The sequence below is a fragment of the Megascapheus bottae genome, chromosome 15 (genome assembly GCF_031878675.1).
Source record: "Megascapheus bottae isolate mThoBot1 chromosome 15, mThoBot2.hap1, whole genome shotgun sequence".
NCBI lineage: Eukaryota > Metazoa > Chordata > Mammalia > Rodentia > Geomyidae > Megascapheus > Megascapheus bottae.
This window is the reverse complement of record NC_143523.1, coordinates 59108522-59125776: the sequence shown is the minus strand read 5'-3', so window position 1 is coordinate 59125776 and position 17255 is coordinate 59108522. Positions and strand designations below refer to the sequence as shown.

Here is a 17255-nt window from a genome sequence, read left to right as displayed (position 1 = left end):
TGTAGACAATAATTCATTTTCTGTGAATAACTGGGCGCTGCATTTCTCCTAAGACTTGTTTTCTCCATAAGATGAAATAACTAAACTGCAGTGTACACATAGAAACAAATACTAAGGAACCTGGAGCTGTGCAGTTGGGAAAAGGCATGTACTTGGTAAAAGAAAATTCAGCGAAAATGGTGACATTTACGGTGTTAAGCCTCAAATTTAACATAGATTTGAATGAGTTTGGGGGGAGAAGGTTGAAATCGAAGTAATTACCTATACTTTGCTAATTTAAGATTTCATAAATTGGGCCGGGAGTTTGGCCTAGTGGCTAAAGTGCTTGCCTAGCATGCATGAAGACGCAGGTTCGATTCCTTGGTACCACATACATAGAGAAAAGCCAGAAGTGGTGCTGAGGCTCAAGTGGTAGAGCTCTAGCCTTGAGAAAGTCCAAGGACAGTGCTCAGGCCCTGAGCTCAAGCCCAGGACTGGCAAAAAAAAAAAAAGGATTTCATAAATTATGCTGATAGAGAATATACACATTTGTATGTTCAAGTTGTTTCTTGGCTATGTTCTAATCAAAGTTTTCACACATAAATAAGGTTTCGGTTTTATAAATATACACATACAACCATGTGGGTGTTATGCTTTTAATGGAGAGGTATAAAATGCATCAATGCAAAAGAAGGTTTCACATACTTGTCACCATAGTAATTAATGTAAATTACACTTTTTAATAATGTAAAATACAGTGTTTAACCTCAAAAGAGAAACCACAAAATTTTCTGCAACTTAAAATGCTGGAAAGATTCAAGTTGATTTGAACCACAACCTTTATTGTAGTAATTCTCAATAGTATCTGAGGGGCAGAAGAAAGTAAGAGGCTCTTTACAGCTGTGGTTCAAAGAGTCAGAGTGAAGCTGTATGGCAATCTCAATTGTGTCACTGAAGTATTTCCAATAACATAGGCAGTTAGGAAGTTTGATATTTCAAAGCCCAAAGGGCAGGTAAGATCTTATGTGAGAGAACTTTTAAACATCAATCCCACTTTCCTACAGAGAAACATTTAAGGATATTTATTGATAAAATGTGAACAGTTTCCATAGTTTCATTAAGCACCCCAAGGCACAAGTGTTTTTAAAACAGCCTGCTCACACAGTAATATTTGGGAGGTTCAAGAACACTTGCTTGCAGTAATAGAACATGGACTTTATCCCCGGTTAAAAGCACCAGGTGTCAAGCTTAGCTTCCATTTACACAGGATGCACCAGTAATCCTAGGGTAATGAATGATTCAAGTACTACATTTCCAACTTTCACCTTATTCTCTTAGCGCTGGGGCTCTTTTAAAAGCCTGCAGGTCTGTAGATTATTACCAAGGCTAAGACTACCTTGAAAATGGTTCTGAAATAAGAGTCTTCAAACAGCTCAACGGATACTTTAATAACATTCAGAGAAAGGGATAAAGGCAAATCCCCAGTAACTGCATTTGAAGTAATGAAGAAAAAGAACAGAAATAAGATGTAGGCTAGTATGTCTGGTAGTTAATGTCAAAAATGACCAAGATTACTACTACAAGTTTGATAAAAACCTACTAAATTGACAAGGTTAATTACTTGTGTGAAATATCCTATAAGTTAATTGAACAGAATAATCACTTGCTTTTGGACCACTAGAAGAAAGCCCACAGCAAAAAAAGCATCTAAAGAGAAATCAAAAGGTTTGAGTTTACTGGCTTTAGGAGACATTAGCACACCTTGATTATAAAATACTTCTAAGACTACAGTGTTTTTGTTGTTCTAGTAACCACCCAATCTGAGGAGCTGTGGAAGCTAGTGAAAACCTGCCCACCCAAACACTGTTTCTAGTGGGGGGAGGGGGCAAACTAAGTGAATACTTAAGAAAGACTGTCACCTCAGTATCAACAAATGATAGCCTTTCTTTTATAAAGCAACTCATAATTTGGTGACTTCACTAGTTTAAAATCAGACAGTAAAAGAAGCAAGCTCATTGATCAGATCTAGAAATACAATGATTTGGCAAACTGCAGTCACTCGTGGATGGGTGATAATCTGCAGAAAAGCTGTTCGACTTTGACAGTCCATCCCTTCACATCTGTTTAAAAGAAAAAAACAAGTTCACAAATAAAGCACCCCATTAGAAAAATTATCCCCACCTTAAAACCGACCCGTTTCTTAGTAAACTACTAGAATTATGACCACCCAGGATCTGAAAGTTACATCTTGAAAAGACAGTCCAATCCAGTATTTGGAATGTTTAGTTCTACCTACACATACAATTAAGAGTAATACACCTCTGTGAGTAAAGCAATATATGGGTCAAAACTACAACTTAATGTAACGATGTCACTGCTCACCTGTAGAGGAGTTCGATATAACCACTTTTCTTTATCAACTTTAAGCTGCATGCACGCAAACAGATCACAAACTGCTGGGAGACCATAACAGTCTGGGGGAAAGTTATGTTCTTCTTGTAGGGGTGAGTTAAGAAATACTTCCTGCATGAAGATAAAAAGGATGGATTGTTTCATGACAGCTGGACAGACAGCAAAAGATTAGTTTAAATTCCCCTCCTAAACAGTTTGCATCAAGAGTAAAGCAAATATTCATCACTCTGATAACTGAAGCACAAAGGCAACAACAGCTTATTTGTACCCAAAGTCTTCAATGTGGATAGCAACAAAACAGACCTTTTTGTTTGCAGAATAGGGGTAGGAAGGCTGGGAAGTGCATCAATAATTCAATTTGAATATCTGTAACCTAGAACCAAAATTACTCCCTCTGACATGTAACATTTTTAAGGATCTGGTCCATTTGCAAGGTTGGGACTTAAGTAAGTTAAAAAAAAAAAATCAGGGCCTGAAATTTGGCCTAGTAATAAGAATGCTTGCATGCATGAAGAAGACCCAGGTTCAACTCATTGGTACCACATACATAGAAAAAGCTGGAAGTGGTGTTGCGGCTTAAGTAGTAGAGCACTGAGCCTTGAGAAAGCCCAAGGACAGTGCTTAGCACTGAGTTCAAGATCTAGGATTCGGGGGAAAAAAATCACCCAGAGCAATTCTGATGTGTGCTCACCTGGGCCTTCTTTCGAAGTAGCCACTTGTCTTCTCCTGTAGATAACTGGCTAAGGTTTCCCACCTTCTTGGCTGGCAAGACCCAATCAGCAGTGTTAAAGGGATGCCAGGAAGCGGTCACAGGGCTTTGAAGCTTTTGTTTGCCAGCTCTGTCCTCGGCAGTAGACCTAGTGAGCCACTCTGACAAGGAACTATTCCATATGACTTGGAAAGAATCAGAAACTCGGGCAGGAGCCAATGCTCTGGGTACCTTAGCTTGTTCTGTTACTTCTTTTCTGGAAGGGCAGAGCCACACATTTAGGGATTCTTGGTGACTCCCAGGCTCAGGTCTGGCTTCCACAGGCATACCATTTTTATCCTTCCCTTCTTTCTTCAGAAGCCATCTACACAGAGCTTCCTTCTCACAATTTTCATCACACACACACTCTGCAAAGCTTGTACAGGGCTCGTTAGCTTTGCATACTTCCTCTACTTTATATGTGTCCTGGTGGCTCTGGACAAGCCAATCCTCGGTAATATTGAGGGTGGACAGTGCTTTCTTGGTCTCCAAGTGGTCATTCAGGCACTTCAGACTGCCCAGGTTTTCAATCTCCACACCTTTGGGCTGGTTACCCTGACAGTTGGTACAGGAGTCAGGCTTGACGAGCCAATCATTGACGCTGTATGGCTCCTGGAACACCTGGAATAGGAGCTTAATCTTCTTACTGGTTTCATGGCTGTCATTCTCAGTCTTCTTGAGCTTGCGGGGTTCCTGAGGAGTCACCAGCCAGTCTGACAGGTCCACCTCATCTTGATCAAGGAGCTTCAAATCCTCAGCCTTTTCAATGTCAGTGACAGAATAGTTGTTACACTTCTGGGAACTTGGCTTTCCAGGAACTTCTTCTTGCCGACTCTTCAGGAGCCAGTTTTCTAAGCCCTTCAGGTTACCCCAGATATTACTGAAGAAACTGCAAGCTCTGGCAGAAGTCTATGTAAGATGAACACAACATTAGTCTGCCAGAGTGATTATGACTGCCAATAAATTGCTCAATAATCTCAACTTAAGCATACAAAGCTAACAGGCAAGAGATTTCTCTTACTGATTATTAAACCATATGTATGTATACATGAATTGTTATGTTTTCAAGTACAAAATGAAAGCTACATATTGTAGCTTGACAGAATCTGAAAAAAGGCCAGCATCTCTACATAATGCTTTTAATAAATAAATTGGACAAGTCATTCAATAAATCTAAGAAACAAAGTACTCATGTCTCGGAAATGCAAGAGATTCAAAAGCAAAAGTATGTCAAGTTCAGAAAAGAAGCAAATCTCATAAATTACTCCTTCTGTTAGATTTAATGGCAAATAAATATCTGCTAGTGGAATTATCAAATGTTACAGACTTAATAAAAAGCAAAATTGGCAAGATGTATCTAATCAAAGGGTTGGCAATTTACTACTAAAGAAATAGAATGAATATAAGTAGTGCCTAAGTGTTAGGGAAGTTTTAATGTCCAGAAAAACTGGAATGGTAAGTTCTAGCCAAACAATGAAAGATTTTTATAGAAAAATATATTTAAGTTAAATTATAGAGAAAAAATCTGCACACCAAAACAGAACTTAACAGAATTATTTTCAAAAAGTATATGTACAGAAAAAAATTGAGTATACAAACAAAATGTTTCAGTATTGCTTCATGTAAGGATTATTGGCCTGTGTTATCTTTACAAATTATTTTCTAAGCATTCAGAAGTAGAGAAGTTCCTTTTGTAATTAAAGCATGGTTAAAAACATGTTTCCGGAGCTGGGAGTCTGGCCTAGTGGTAGAGTGCTTGCCTAGCATGCACAAAGACCCCGGTTCAATTCCTCAGTACCACATACATAGAAAAAAGCTGGAAGTGGTGCTGAGGCTCAAGTGGTAGAGCTTTAGCCTTGAGAAAGAACAAGGACAGTGCTCAGGCCCTGAGTTCAAGCCCAGGACTGGCAAAACAACAAACAAAACATGTTTCAGCCAGGTGCCACTGGTACACACCAGTAATCCTAACAATTCAAGAGGCTGAGATCTGAGGACTGAGGTTCAAAGCCAGCCCAGCCATGATATGAAAGTCCCCCAGACCAATTAACCACTAGAAAACTAGACGTGGTACCGTGGCTCAAAGTGGAAGAGGAGCAGCCTTGAGCTGAAGAGCTCAGGGACAGGGCCCAGCCCAGAGTTTCAAGCCCCAAAAACGACAAAAAAAAAAAAAAAAAAAAAAAAGTTATCTGATTATGATAAAATAAAATGCATAAACTGGTTAATAACTAATTTTATCTACTATGATATCTACATTATAAGTAGTAATGCCAGCCACACACCTGATTGTTCTCCAAGATCTGTTTTGGGGTGAGCCAGTCCTGAGGGTTGGTGCTGGGTATGTAAGGATCCTGTGCACCACTGGCAGGTTTGTTTCCAAGAAGCCATTCACTGAGAGGAGGAACAGTGCTACTTGATGCCAGCTTCTGGAAGTCACATAATAAACTTTGCTGCTTAACCAGGCATTATCAAACATTCATCAGAAATACAAGAGACACAAGCTCTTTGGATGCTATTGACTCTGATTAAGTCACATGCCTTCCTTGAGCATCAGATTTTATAAACTTAAAATAAGAAATCAAAATCTCCAGAGTTTTCAATTCAAATGTCTAGATCTTTTATTCACATTGCCTTTTCAATGCAGGACTGGGAACATGGTTCAAGTGGTACAGTACCTGCCTACCAAGCATCAGCCCTACATTCAAATCCCAGTAACATCAAAACGAACAGCAACAAAACAAAATCTTTGAATTAGAATAAGGATCCTTAAGAGACACTCAATACCAGTAAGGTAGCTACTGATCATTTCCTATGAAATGATGAATAAATGTTTTCTCTCTTATGTAACACCTATAAAACAACTAAATTTCTATTTGACACTAAATGTTTCAAGCATTCAACTATATAAAATGTATACAATGACTTAAGTTATCAGAACCAAATGACATTTTTACCTGCTCCGGCACTGAGACACAACATCTTTTCTCTATGAAGGTTCCAAAATTTGATGAAGTAGCATGAGCCATCAGGTGTTCAGGAATTTGCTATAAAGACCATTTAAACAGGTTAGTTATGCCACTTTCCCAACAAAAAAGTAAAAGTACAATTCCAAATTTGAAAAGGATTAAGCAAAACATTACCATTTCACTAAGATACGGTTCACATCTACAAAGGAATTATCCAATCTGAGAGTTCTCTATTTTAAGAAATTGACACTAGGCTTGGTAGCACCACTACTTTTAACAAGGCCCAAATTAAAAAATGTTCCATTTTTTTATTAAAAACTACTCAAGCTATAAATTTTATTTAAAAAATTCATTAGCTAAAGAGATACAAGATAAATTCCAAGATTACCAATGAATGAATTAATAGTATAGTGTTAAGAACTGCCAGCCTAAACTTAGGCTCAATGGTTTCCCTCATTTGTCATAATCAGTAGAAACCTTGGGCTCTACTAGCAGAGATCTGCAATAGAGCAAAATCTTGATACATAAGGCCATATAGTATGAAGCTAATTGAAAGGACCTCCAGGATATTGAAACAAAAGCCATATAACTAATGATTGTTGTCCTAAATGTACTATGTTGTCTCTCATCTCCTTTGCTGTCCCTTGGTTATCTCATATTGTTACAGTATCTCACTTTGTTATCTGATATATTGAATTTATTTGTATTTGGTTATTTGAAATTTGATAGGGAAGGGGGGAAAACCAAGACAGGTGGGGGGTGTGGGGGGGAGGGTAATGGGTACCAAGACATGTGAAAGGGTATCAATGTATGTGAATTAATGCACCTTCTATCTGGCAAATATCATGTAACCCTTTTACTAATTACAATAAAAAACAAACAAACAAAAAGAACTGCCAGCCTAATGCTTTATTAATCAGATGCTCACTTAATCAGAAAAGGAAGTATCTCAGGTTACTACTTCACAGTAAAAATGACTTGGTGAACAGACCATCTGGGCCCAGAGAAGCAACCTAGGGAACACCCGCTCAGCCTACTCACAATGGTCTTAAGGGACCCAAAGGTGGTGATAGTCTGGCGCAGAGAAGTAGTGTCTGCTTCAAAGAGGAGGACAGAAGAATCTTCAGGCTTCAGGGTCAAACTGCCCAGTCTGGGTAAAAACAAGTAAAATAACTAAAATTTAATTTTAAAATGTAATATTTTCAAGTAATATGTATAATGTTAAATGACTGAACTTTTCTAAGAATCTTAGAGTAGATGGTTTATTCATTTATCGGAAAGTCTCATATTACATATACAGTCATGATGATCTTATCCCAAGAAGGAAAAAGTCAAGTTAAACCAATATATAAAAATGAGTTGCAAGTCAACTTTCTTGTACTGAAGAAAAAAAGCCAGTAGTAGAAACGAATGAAAGGAGCCTTTACCTCTCCAGGCACAAAGAGACTTGATTGGCTAGGTCTTTGTTTTGGGTGCACTCCAGCTGGTGAATAAGACAATTGAATTGGCCCAATAACTATAATAAAAACAAAAACAAAATCAGGTAGTTACAATGAAGTAACCAAGTTAACAAACAGCACCTAGATTAAACTTTTAGGGAGCTGGGCCCAGTGACTTGCTCCTGTAATCCCAACTATTCAGGAGCCAAGATTAGGAGGATTTCAACTCTAGACCAGTCTGGGTACAATGTAAGCAAGAGTCCTCATATGAATCATCAAGTGGGTGTGGTGGCTACATGGAAGGCCACAACAAGTTAGAAGGATCATAGTCCAAGCCTGGGGGTGGGGGGAGATGGGGAGAGAGGAGAGCAGGGAGGGAGACCCTATCCAAAAAGTAAAGCATAAAGGGCTAAAACGCAGTTCTAGAGTTCACAGAGAAATTAAACTTTTTATCTGATTTATACTAATGCCGCATTATGAAGAAGACATTCTCTGGAAACCACAGTCCATACTCAGACAATTCCAGTTGTGCAGCTGCTTACCCAGTGGAGCTGCTGAGACTGCTGCTGCAGTGTCTCCTCTTTAAGCTGATAGATGAGATCCACCTGCTCACACAGCCACACTTCTCGGCTCCGAAGGCATTCCAGGTGGCGACTGATACAGCTGTGAATCTGGGCCTTCACCTAGAAAACATATACTTCATGGGTCAAAAATCCTTTTGATTTTCCAATGACCCATGAGTGACTCCCCACAAAAATATCCAGACTCAAAACTCTGCCCATAATTTCCAACTTCAAATCTGCAAGCTTACCCCATAAATACCTATGGATTGTGGTTTAAAAACCCCAGCTATGGGCCGGGAGTTTGGCTTAGAGGTAGAGTCCATGCACAAAGACCTGAGTTCAATTCCTCGGTACCACATACATAGAAAAAAGCCAGAAGTGGTGCTGAGGCTCAACTGGTAGAGTTCTAGCCTTGAAAAGCCCAAGGACAGTGCCCAGGCCCTGAGTTCAAGGCCCAGGACTGGCAAAAAAAAAAAAAAAACAAACAAACAAAAAAAAAAAAACAGCCATTGCTGAGCACCAGTGGTTCATACCTATAATCCCACCTACTCAGGAGGCTGAGAGCTGAGGATCCCAATTCAAAGCCAACCTGGAGAAGGAAAGTGCATAAAATCCTTATCTCTAACCACCAAAATAGCTGAAAGTGGAGCTGTGGCTACTGTTCTACACTAGCCTTGAGTGAAAAAGCTCAGGGACAGCATCCAGGCCCTGAGTTCAAGTCTTAGGACTGGTGTACATACACACAAACCCCAGCCATCAAGGTATACTTAAACTCTAAAATCTTTCTTCAATACTCCTGTAAAGTAATTAGGAGAAAAAGTAAAGATATGCTAGGGATACCAATCCTTCTCATTTCCCATCTAATTTTAAAACATAGCTTTACAAGCTCATCAGTAAACAAAGACTGTTGTCTGGCCTTTACCCCCTTTTTCACAGGTATAAAATGAGCTGTTATTTACAGAAGGCCAACTTAGCAAGGCATGTGTTACAATATGGCAATAGCTATAAGACCATCACAATGGACATCATATGCAACTTATAAACCAAGCATCTCTAGAGAGTTAAACACTGACTCACATACATTCTAAATATAGCAGCTATGAACCATTCATGAGCATCTACTTCAACAACTATTGCATAAAATATATTTTCTGTGTAATCATAATATTTCAAACTCAGATATTACTTGCCACTCAACAAAATACAACTGGAACTAACAGATCTCATTCTGGCTTGCAGGGGTCACTGACAGAACTATGTACACGTGGCCCCACACACATAGGATGAACTAAGTAGGGCTACCTTCCTTGTTTTTCAATGATGATAGGGCCTGACGCAGGGGCTACACAGGAGCAATGAGAAATACATGCTAAACAAAACTCTGTAGGGAAGTGGAGAGTGAACAGATTCTAACATCTGCCTTATTCCCTCATGATCAAAGGCACTAAACTAACCATGCAAGTTATGGGGTCAAGCTTGTTAGTTGGCACTAGAAAGCCAAGTCCTGGGCTGAGTACTACGCAGCTCTAACATGAGTCCAGAGGAAGACAAAAGCACACATCATACCTCTCGCAGGTTATCTTTAAGTTGCTGTTCAGCACGGAGAACTCCGCCAATAGCAAGCTCCAAGTCCCTGCGTGCATCACTACACCTCACAAGGGGTTCTTTGTTACTGGAGCAGCCACTCTGGTCCTGGAGGGTGTTCATTCTGCTCAGTGTTCCTTAAAAACAGAAAAGTCCAAATAGCAGGATATTTATAACCCCAAACCACCTTTCAACCAGCATTCAAATGATCATTTCACCCATTCTCATTACTGACCAACCCAGGACCCAGCACATAGGACACTCAGTACACACTGCTTCCTCCAGCCCTCCTCCACCTCTGTTCTTGCTATAAAATTCTATAGATGTTTTATAAACACTTTAGACCCGAACTGAAAAGATACACTAACAATCCTGAATAAACAGGACATAGGTCTCCAAAACCATGATAAGACCATTAGTTGAGAATGCTAATATTCTAGACTGAGAATACTGAGCATACATAGCCTTTGTGAGGCCCTGGGATGGAGCTCCAGGAGAGGTAGGAGGAAGGGAGAAGAGAGGGGGGAGGGGAAGAAGGGCAGAAATATGATAATAACACATGAAGTCACACGAGTCAATTATTACTTTTTTGCAGGTTTAGACTAAAATGTGTGAAGAGATCCATCATTACTTTGAAAGTAAGTTACCAACCAATAGTTTGATGTTTAGAAGTTTGATGCTTGGATTTTTTTAATTTAGGAAGAATATAAAAGCTATCAAATTATCAAGAATATAGCCATGGGTGTCCACCCTGGCAAAATGGGAGGCCATGAAGAGAGGATTCTTACCTAGGACACTGGCTGCTTCTCCAAGAACCTTCTCTCACTCTGTCTCAAAGATCAGATGAGATCCTTACCCAAACACTGTTACACTAGCTTTCAACTACTCAGACCTCTTACTGATGCCACCCACAGCTCACCAGTTCATGCAGAAAACTGCTTGTGCCACTTTTCTTCCAAAATGTTTTGTATGATTTTCTTCTTTGTCAAGATACTCTAAGCATTCCTTTATTCCTCGCAGGTAACTATGTGTCCCAGACTGCAATCTTATCCTGTGTTGCTGTCAAAATTAAAACTTTTTTTTTTCCAGTCCTGGCTTAAACTCATGGCCTAAGCACTGTCCTTGGGTTTTCTCAAGGTTAGAGCTCTACTACTTGAGCCACAGCACCACTTCCAGCTTTTTCTCTGTATGTAGTGCCAAGGAAACAAACCTGGGTCTTCATGCATGCTAGGCAAGCACTCTGCCACTAGGCCAAACTCCTGGTCCCAAAATTAAAACCTTTTATTAAGAGACTTAAAAAATACTAAATAAATCTGCCATGGTAGTGGCTCATGTCTAGTATCTTAACTATGCTGAAAGTAGAGATTGGGAGGATTGAGATTTGAGTTTAGCCCAGACAAAAAGTTAGCAAGACTCCATCTCAACAAAACAAGCCCCTCCTGTGATCCCAGCCACACACAGAAGGCTATAGGAAGGAGGATTGTAGTAAGAGATCAGTTCTGGACCAAAACCAAAGATCTTATTTTAAACTAAAGTAAAAAAAGGGTGAGGAACATGACTCAAGTAGTAGAGTACCTACCTGCCTAGCAAGTACAAGGCTCTGAGTTCAAATCCTACTACCACCAAAAGATATATCTCTGACAAAGTAATATCATGACTTTTATATAAAGGTACATACAAAGCTGGGCACTGGTGGCTCACATCTGTAATCCTAGCTACTCAAGAGGCTGAGTTCAAAGTCAGCCTGGGCATCCAAGTCTGTGATACTCATCTTCAGTTAACCACTAGAAAACCATAAGTGGTATCTGGCTCAAAGGCACCAGCCTTGAGCTGAAAAGCTCAGAGACAGTAGCCAGGCCCAGAGTTGAAGCCCCAAGACAAAAAACAAAAACAAAAACAAAAAACACCTGATGGGAGTAAATATAGAAGAGTCTCTGAAAAGATCACACTTCAGAGAGAGAAAAAATAGTAGAGAGAAAAGCTAGAAGGACACAATAAAAGGAGAGAAGAGTTTCAGTAGAGCAATGAAGTACAGCTTTAGGAACTCACTAGAATAATTTGCTGTTTATCTTAGCATAAGACACAGATTGTCAACATATAGAAAAGCAAGCCATCAGTGCAGTGGTCAGAACAGTTTATGGACACTTGTAAGTATAGTTCTTTGGAAGCAGATTCTGAAACAGTTTCTACACACCTCTTAAATCTTATTTTAAAAGCAGATTATTGAGCCCAGAGTTTGGCCTAGTGGTAGAGTGCTTGCCTAGCATGTACAAAGACCCGAGTTCAATTCCTTGGTACCATATACTTGCTCAGGCCCTCAGTTCATGCCCCAGGACAAGCAAAAAAAAAAAAAAAATTTTTTTTTTAAATTTAAAGATAAGATTATTTGTACTTGATTAGGAGGAACAAAAGAGAAAAAATGTTTTGTTATTTTAAAGGTGATGATGTACAGAGGGGATCACAATTTTTTCTTTCCATTTTTAAGAATGGAGCTCTACCATTGAAAGAAAGTCCTACATAATTGGCACTGTGCTGGATCTAAGAAAAAACGTACATACTATTTGGCTGCATTTACCACAAGTATAGCACATGTCACAGGACTAATCTCTTCTATGATAATTAGACTCAAGTTTACTTCTGGGTAACATGCTTTAGGAGCAGGCACTCAGAAAAGGGAAAGAGGCCTCAGACCTATGAGAATCTTCTACAGGAAGGAAGGCTGTTTGGCCTTGATAAGAGGTAACCCAGAGAGGACATCGTTACTACTCACAAATATTTGGACACCTGATAAATGAGAGAATTAGGCTTGGGCTGGAAATATGGATTCGTAGTAGAGTGTTTGCCTTGCATGCATGAAGCCTTGAATTCAATTCCTAAGTTCCACATACACAGAAAAAGCAGGAAGTGGTAGAGTGCTAACCTTGAGCAAAAGAAGCTCAGGGACAGCACCTAAGCCCTGAGTTCAAGCCCCAGGACTTGTAAAAAAAAAAAAAAGACAACAAAAAAAAAGAATATATTTAAGCTGGATGAGGTGGCTCACGCCAGTAATCCTAGCTACTCAGGAGGCTGAGATCTGAGGATCAAGTTTCCAAGGCACAAAAGGACCTGAGACACCAATTAACCCCCAGAAAACAGGAAGTGTGGCATGGCTCAAGGGTAAGGCAGTAGCCTTGAGCTGAAGAGCTCAGGGACAACTCCCAGGCCCAGGGGTAATGTGGTGACCTTGAGCTGAAATGCTCAGGGAAAAAAATAAAAATAAAAATAAATAAAATAATTTTTTTAAAGAAACATTTGAAAAAAATTAGACTTGGTCAGAAGAGCCCCACTGAGCAAAAGGATTTCAGGAGACATTATCAGACCCATAGATGTAACAGTCCCAAAGACAATGACTTCAGAGAAAGCCCTCAAATAGCTGGCTGCCCATTTGAGACAAAAGGAAAATTGACTGATCTTGACTGTGTCTTCAAGATGGGGTTTAGAGCTAGAGGCCAGCATTAGGAAAAAGGGAGGGGGGATGTAAAGGACAAAAGTAGCAAGGGTTGCACTCTCAGAACTAAACTGATTGGCACCAGGAGCTGGGAACTCACACCTGTAGCCCTGGCTATACGGAAGACTGAGATGTGAGGATCAAAGTTCAAAGCCACCCCAGGCAGGAACATCTGTGAGAATTTTATCTCTAGTTAACTACCAGAAAACGGGAAATAGAGTTGTGTCTCAAAGAGGTAGAACACAATCTTTGAGCAAAAAAGCTCAGGGACAGCTCCCAGGCCCTGAGTTCAAGCCTATGACTGTCCAAAAATGAAAAGAGAAACTGGTGGGAGGACAGCCCAACAGCTTTTCCAGTCATCTCACAAAAGAACAGAGCCAGCAGCTTCAGAGTTCTTCAACAATCCAAGTTCAGTAAACTGCCTAATGTCCCCTGTTACTTCTGGTTTTCAGCCAGAACGAGAACTTCCTCAATTCATTGTCAGGAGTTTCAGTGGAATTTTTCTGACCTTGGTGGCCACAGCTGTGCTGCCTGGGCTGCCTGTGTCACACATACACAGCCTTGTGGAGCAGCAGCATCTATGTACTCCACACACATTGCTGTAGGTACCTGACCACACAGGAAGAGGGTAAAGAGCTGAGCTCACAGCATTACGCAGCCATGCTTCGTCCTGAATTTGTTGGCCATGCAAAGTGTCCTTAGCTGTCTTTCAAATGTAGCAATGTGGTAAAGACTACTTCTATGGAATACCACCATGGCTGCCAATGAAAAATTTAATAAAATTGTCAAAAATCCTAGAATACTGGCACAGATTTGTAACCAGAGCAGACTACACTAAGCAAATCTTCTCTATTCAACCACAGTGCTGTACAACTGCCTAACCAGAGACTACGGGCAAAGTATGGTGGATTTTCCCCTTATCAGCTATGAGCAGAAAGTACCACAAGATTAAAAAAATTACAAAACGGATTCACGCTTGTTGTTTTTTAATCTGCAATTATTATCCTTCAAAACAAGCCATTTTGTTAGAGTATGGGTCTTTATTTGAGTGGAAGTCAGCATTGAAGCTTGAACTCAGGGCCTTAGCTCTTGGTTGGCTTTTTTTACCCAAGGCTTTTCCCCTCTACCACGGCTCCACCATGGACTTTCCTGCCTGGGGTGGCTGTGAACTGTGATTCCAGATCTCAGTCTCCTAAACAGTTAGGATTACATATGTGAACCCTCAGTGCCCAGCTACAATCTTGAGCCTAAAGCACAACTGTCAGCCACTAAGAAAACCTTTCTTTATGGCTGCTCCCAGTATGCCTGGCCCTCTGCTTGCTCTGCCTCCCCTCCTCCCAGTAAACAACAGTCAGCTTCTTAGCCCAGGTACCAAGAAAGGAGAGGAGCACAGACTTGATTGCCCTCTGATGTAGAGGAAGCATTTAGATCTAAGCATAAGAAGGCTATTACTACATGTCTAACTCAGACCACAGGCTTGAGCCAGCTTTGGGAAGTAATGAGAGATATGAATAAGGGAAACTAGCTCACACAGTTGTTTTCAACAGTAACTGACCATCTGCTTCAGGTCCAAGCATAGCAAGCAAGAAGATTTAAGACACAACCTCAGGCTTTGAGTGCTGCTTGGACCTTCTATAGTCCTAACAACCTCTCTGGTCTCAGTTTCCTCTGGAAAAAGAGACAATGATACTAGTGTCAAAGGACAAAATCACAACAACTTTAAGATCTTAACTGACTTTTTTCTTTAATTCTGGAATTAGGCAACACTCCATAAAAAACAAGTGTTTCAAAGGTCTGCACAGAAGAAGTTGTTTTTAAAATAGGCTGACTTTGTGTTTCTCTGAGGAGGGGAGGTCAGAACAATGAGGAAAGAGCTTATATCAGCTTACTTCAAGTCACTTGTTTGGTGACCGGTGTCTAAGGATTAAAGCAGAGGGAACTTAATACCATGCCAACTAATGCTGGCCTGGGGAAAATCTGACTAGGTTCTCTTTCTACTCATTCTTTGTACCGTTATCACATAACAATTTCAGGTTGGCAAAGAGAAATTTTAGCATGAGCAATTCCATTTTGATTCCCCGGTAACTTGTATTTAACTGAAGCTGCAAGAAGACTGCACTGGGGTAATCTGCTTCTTAGTACTTACCAGCCCATGCAATTCTTGGTAATTGGTGCTAATAGGCATTTTAAAGCCAATCAAGACCTTAGGACCACCTTCAGAGTATAAAAAGCAGAACCCAAACTGGCAAGGCCTTCCCCCAAAGACACCCTTACTTAAGCCACTGACCCTGCAGCCCAGGCTACCACTCACCCTTTTAAAATCTAACTTCCTGTTTCTAAGAAAGTTTAACAATATAAACTCACACTTAGGGATAAAGAAGTGGTACTTGTTTAATAAATAACGGCTCCCATCCACTCTTTCTATACAATATTTCATAACAAAAACTCAAAACATTCTAAGGTGTAGCAGATATATATACATTTTGCCTGTTTTCTTACCTGCATAAAGAGCCACATTCTAAAAGTTGCTTTAAATGTCCTTTCATTCACCTTAATAATGTAAACTACTGCCTTAGCATGTCAAAAGAGTCTTAAATGTTTATTTTTTGAGACAAATTAATTTGAAAACTTCCCTGCTACTAGGATTCCTGTTCTTATGTTTTAGAGTAAAGGAAAAAGATAAAGGAGAAAGAAACAAGACCCTTCACACAAACCAGAGAAACTAGAGTTTCCTCAACAGGATTTTTTCTACAAAGTGTAAATGTTTCACTTAGACAATGCTTTCATGGAACTAGTTATGAAGGTCAAAGATCTGGGAACCAGAATTGAGCAACTAACCACAAATGGAGCTAACTCATTATCTGGTTCAACACACAAAACTCCCCCAAATTATGACTATTTTGAAAATATATAAACTGCAATTTAAAGCAGAAATATTTGCTCAATTGGTAAAGCATGTGTTTAGATGCTAGAGGTCTTTTTCAATCTTCAGCACTAATAATAATAATAATATGCTATCTACTTCAGGATCCACACCTCACTGATGACACCTTAAGGCCCAGGGTTACTGCCATGAAAAGTAAAATTGGGGTCTAGTCCTGGGTTCTCAAACCTAATGGGTCTTTCTATTAGAGCATTATAACTCAAATTATTTCACTGGCCATCAGCAGAATTTAAAATTACTACTGAAACGCAGTCCGTTTTCACATTTCTCAATAAATTATAATGAGCTCTTCAGAATCATGTCTTCTGTCTTGGGTAACAGTACAAAAATACGCAATATAGGTATAGAAGCTACACGCAGAAGGCTATACTGAGGTTCAATAATCAAAATTCTCCAAGTACAGCAAGTTAGGAACTCTGCCTCCAGAACCCATCAAAACCCAGGAATGACCACCGCCCTGGCCTCGGCGTGTCCACCCGTGTCCGGCAGGAGTCCGTGTGCACCGCAGCCTCGCCCGCACAGCTCACCCGGCAGCGGCGGCGGCGCTGCGTGAGGGGCCGGCTCTCCGCAGGCTGGGAGGGTTCAACTTACTTACAGAGGTTAGCGCTGGGGTTTCCCACGGACTTGGTCAAAGGAACTGCGAACACTGAAAAACGGCCACAAAATTCCACCATCTAATGACAGAATTACGAAAGGCGTTTCTGGTTCAAAAACTAGAAAACTGCGGCAAAATTAAGCAAGAGTAACCGACTCGGGCGGCTTCCTAGGCTTCTCGCTGCCCCTCAGGAGCGGCGTGGAGGAACCGCTCGTCAGTCTCCGCCGCGCAACCGTGGGCTCGCGCCTCAGGGCGCGGGGCCTCGGGGCCTCGGGGCCTCGGGGCGCTGGGCCTCGGCGCGCGCCAGCGGCTGCGCACCCGCCCCACCCCTCCCCGCACGCCCAGGCCCGGGGGCCCGCGCTTACCAGGACAGCCAAGGGGCAGCCACCACCACCTCGCAGGCAGGGGCGCCTATATCCCCAGCAGGGCGTCCGCAGGTAGGGAGCCCTGGAGTCCAGCCACGCCCCGCCCGGGGCGGGGGGAAGGGGGAGCCCGAGCCGGAAGGAGAAGCTCCGCCCGCCCCGCTCGGCTTCGCCCGCCC

At 41.0% G+C, this 17255-nt stretch overlaps 1 protein-coding gene across 1 annotated transcript; it reads right to left on the bottom strand.

The window, feature by feature from the left end:
- Window positions 1-1567: 1567 nt before the first annotated feature.
- On the bottom strand, window positions 1568-16953 carry Ncoa4 (nuclear receptor coactivator 4). The gene is made up of 10 exons (XM_090346810.1): window positions 16711-16953; window positions 9671-9825; window positions 8084-8224; window positions 7530-7618; window positions 7144-7252; window positions 6091-6180; window positions 5419-5562; window positions 3083-4048; window positions 2362-2502; window positions 1568-2099 (listed from the first exon to the last, which is right to left on the bottom strand). The coding sequence occupies exons 2-10, from the start codon at window positions 9809-9811 to the stop codon at window positions 2094-2096; spliced, it is 1827 nt and encodes a 608-aa protein (XP_090202936.1). The 5' UTR covers window positions 9812-9825; window positions 16711-16953; the 3' UTR covers window positions 1568-2093.
- Window positions 16954-17255: the final 302 nt, after the last annotated feature.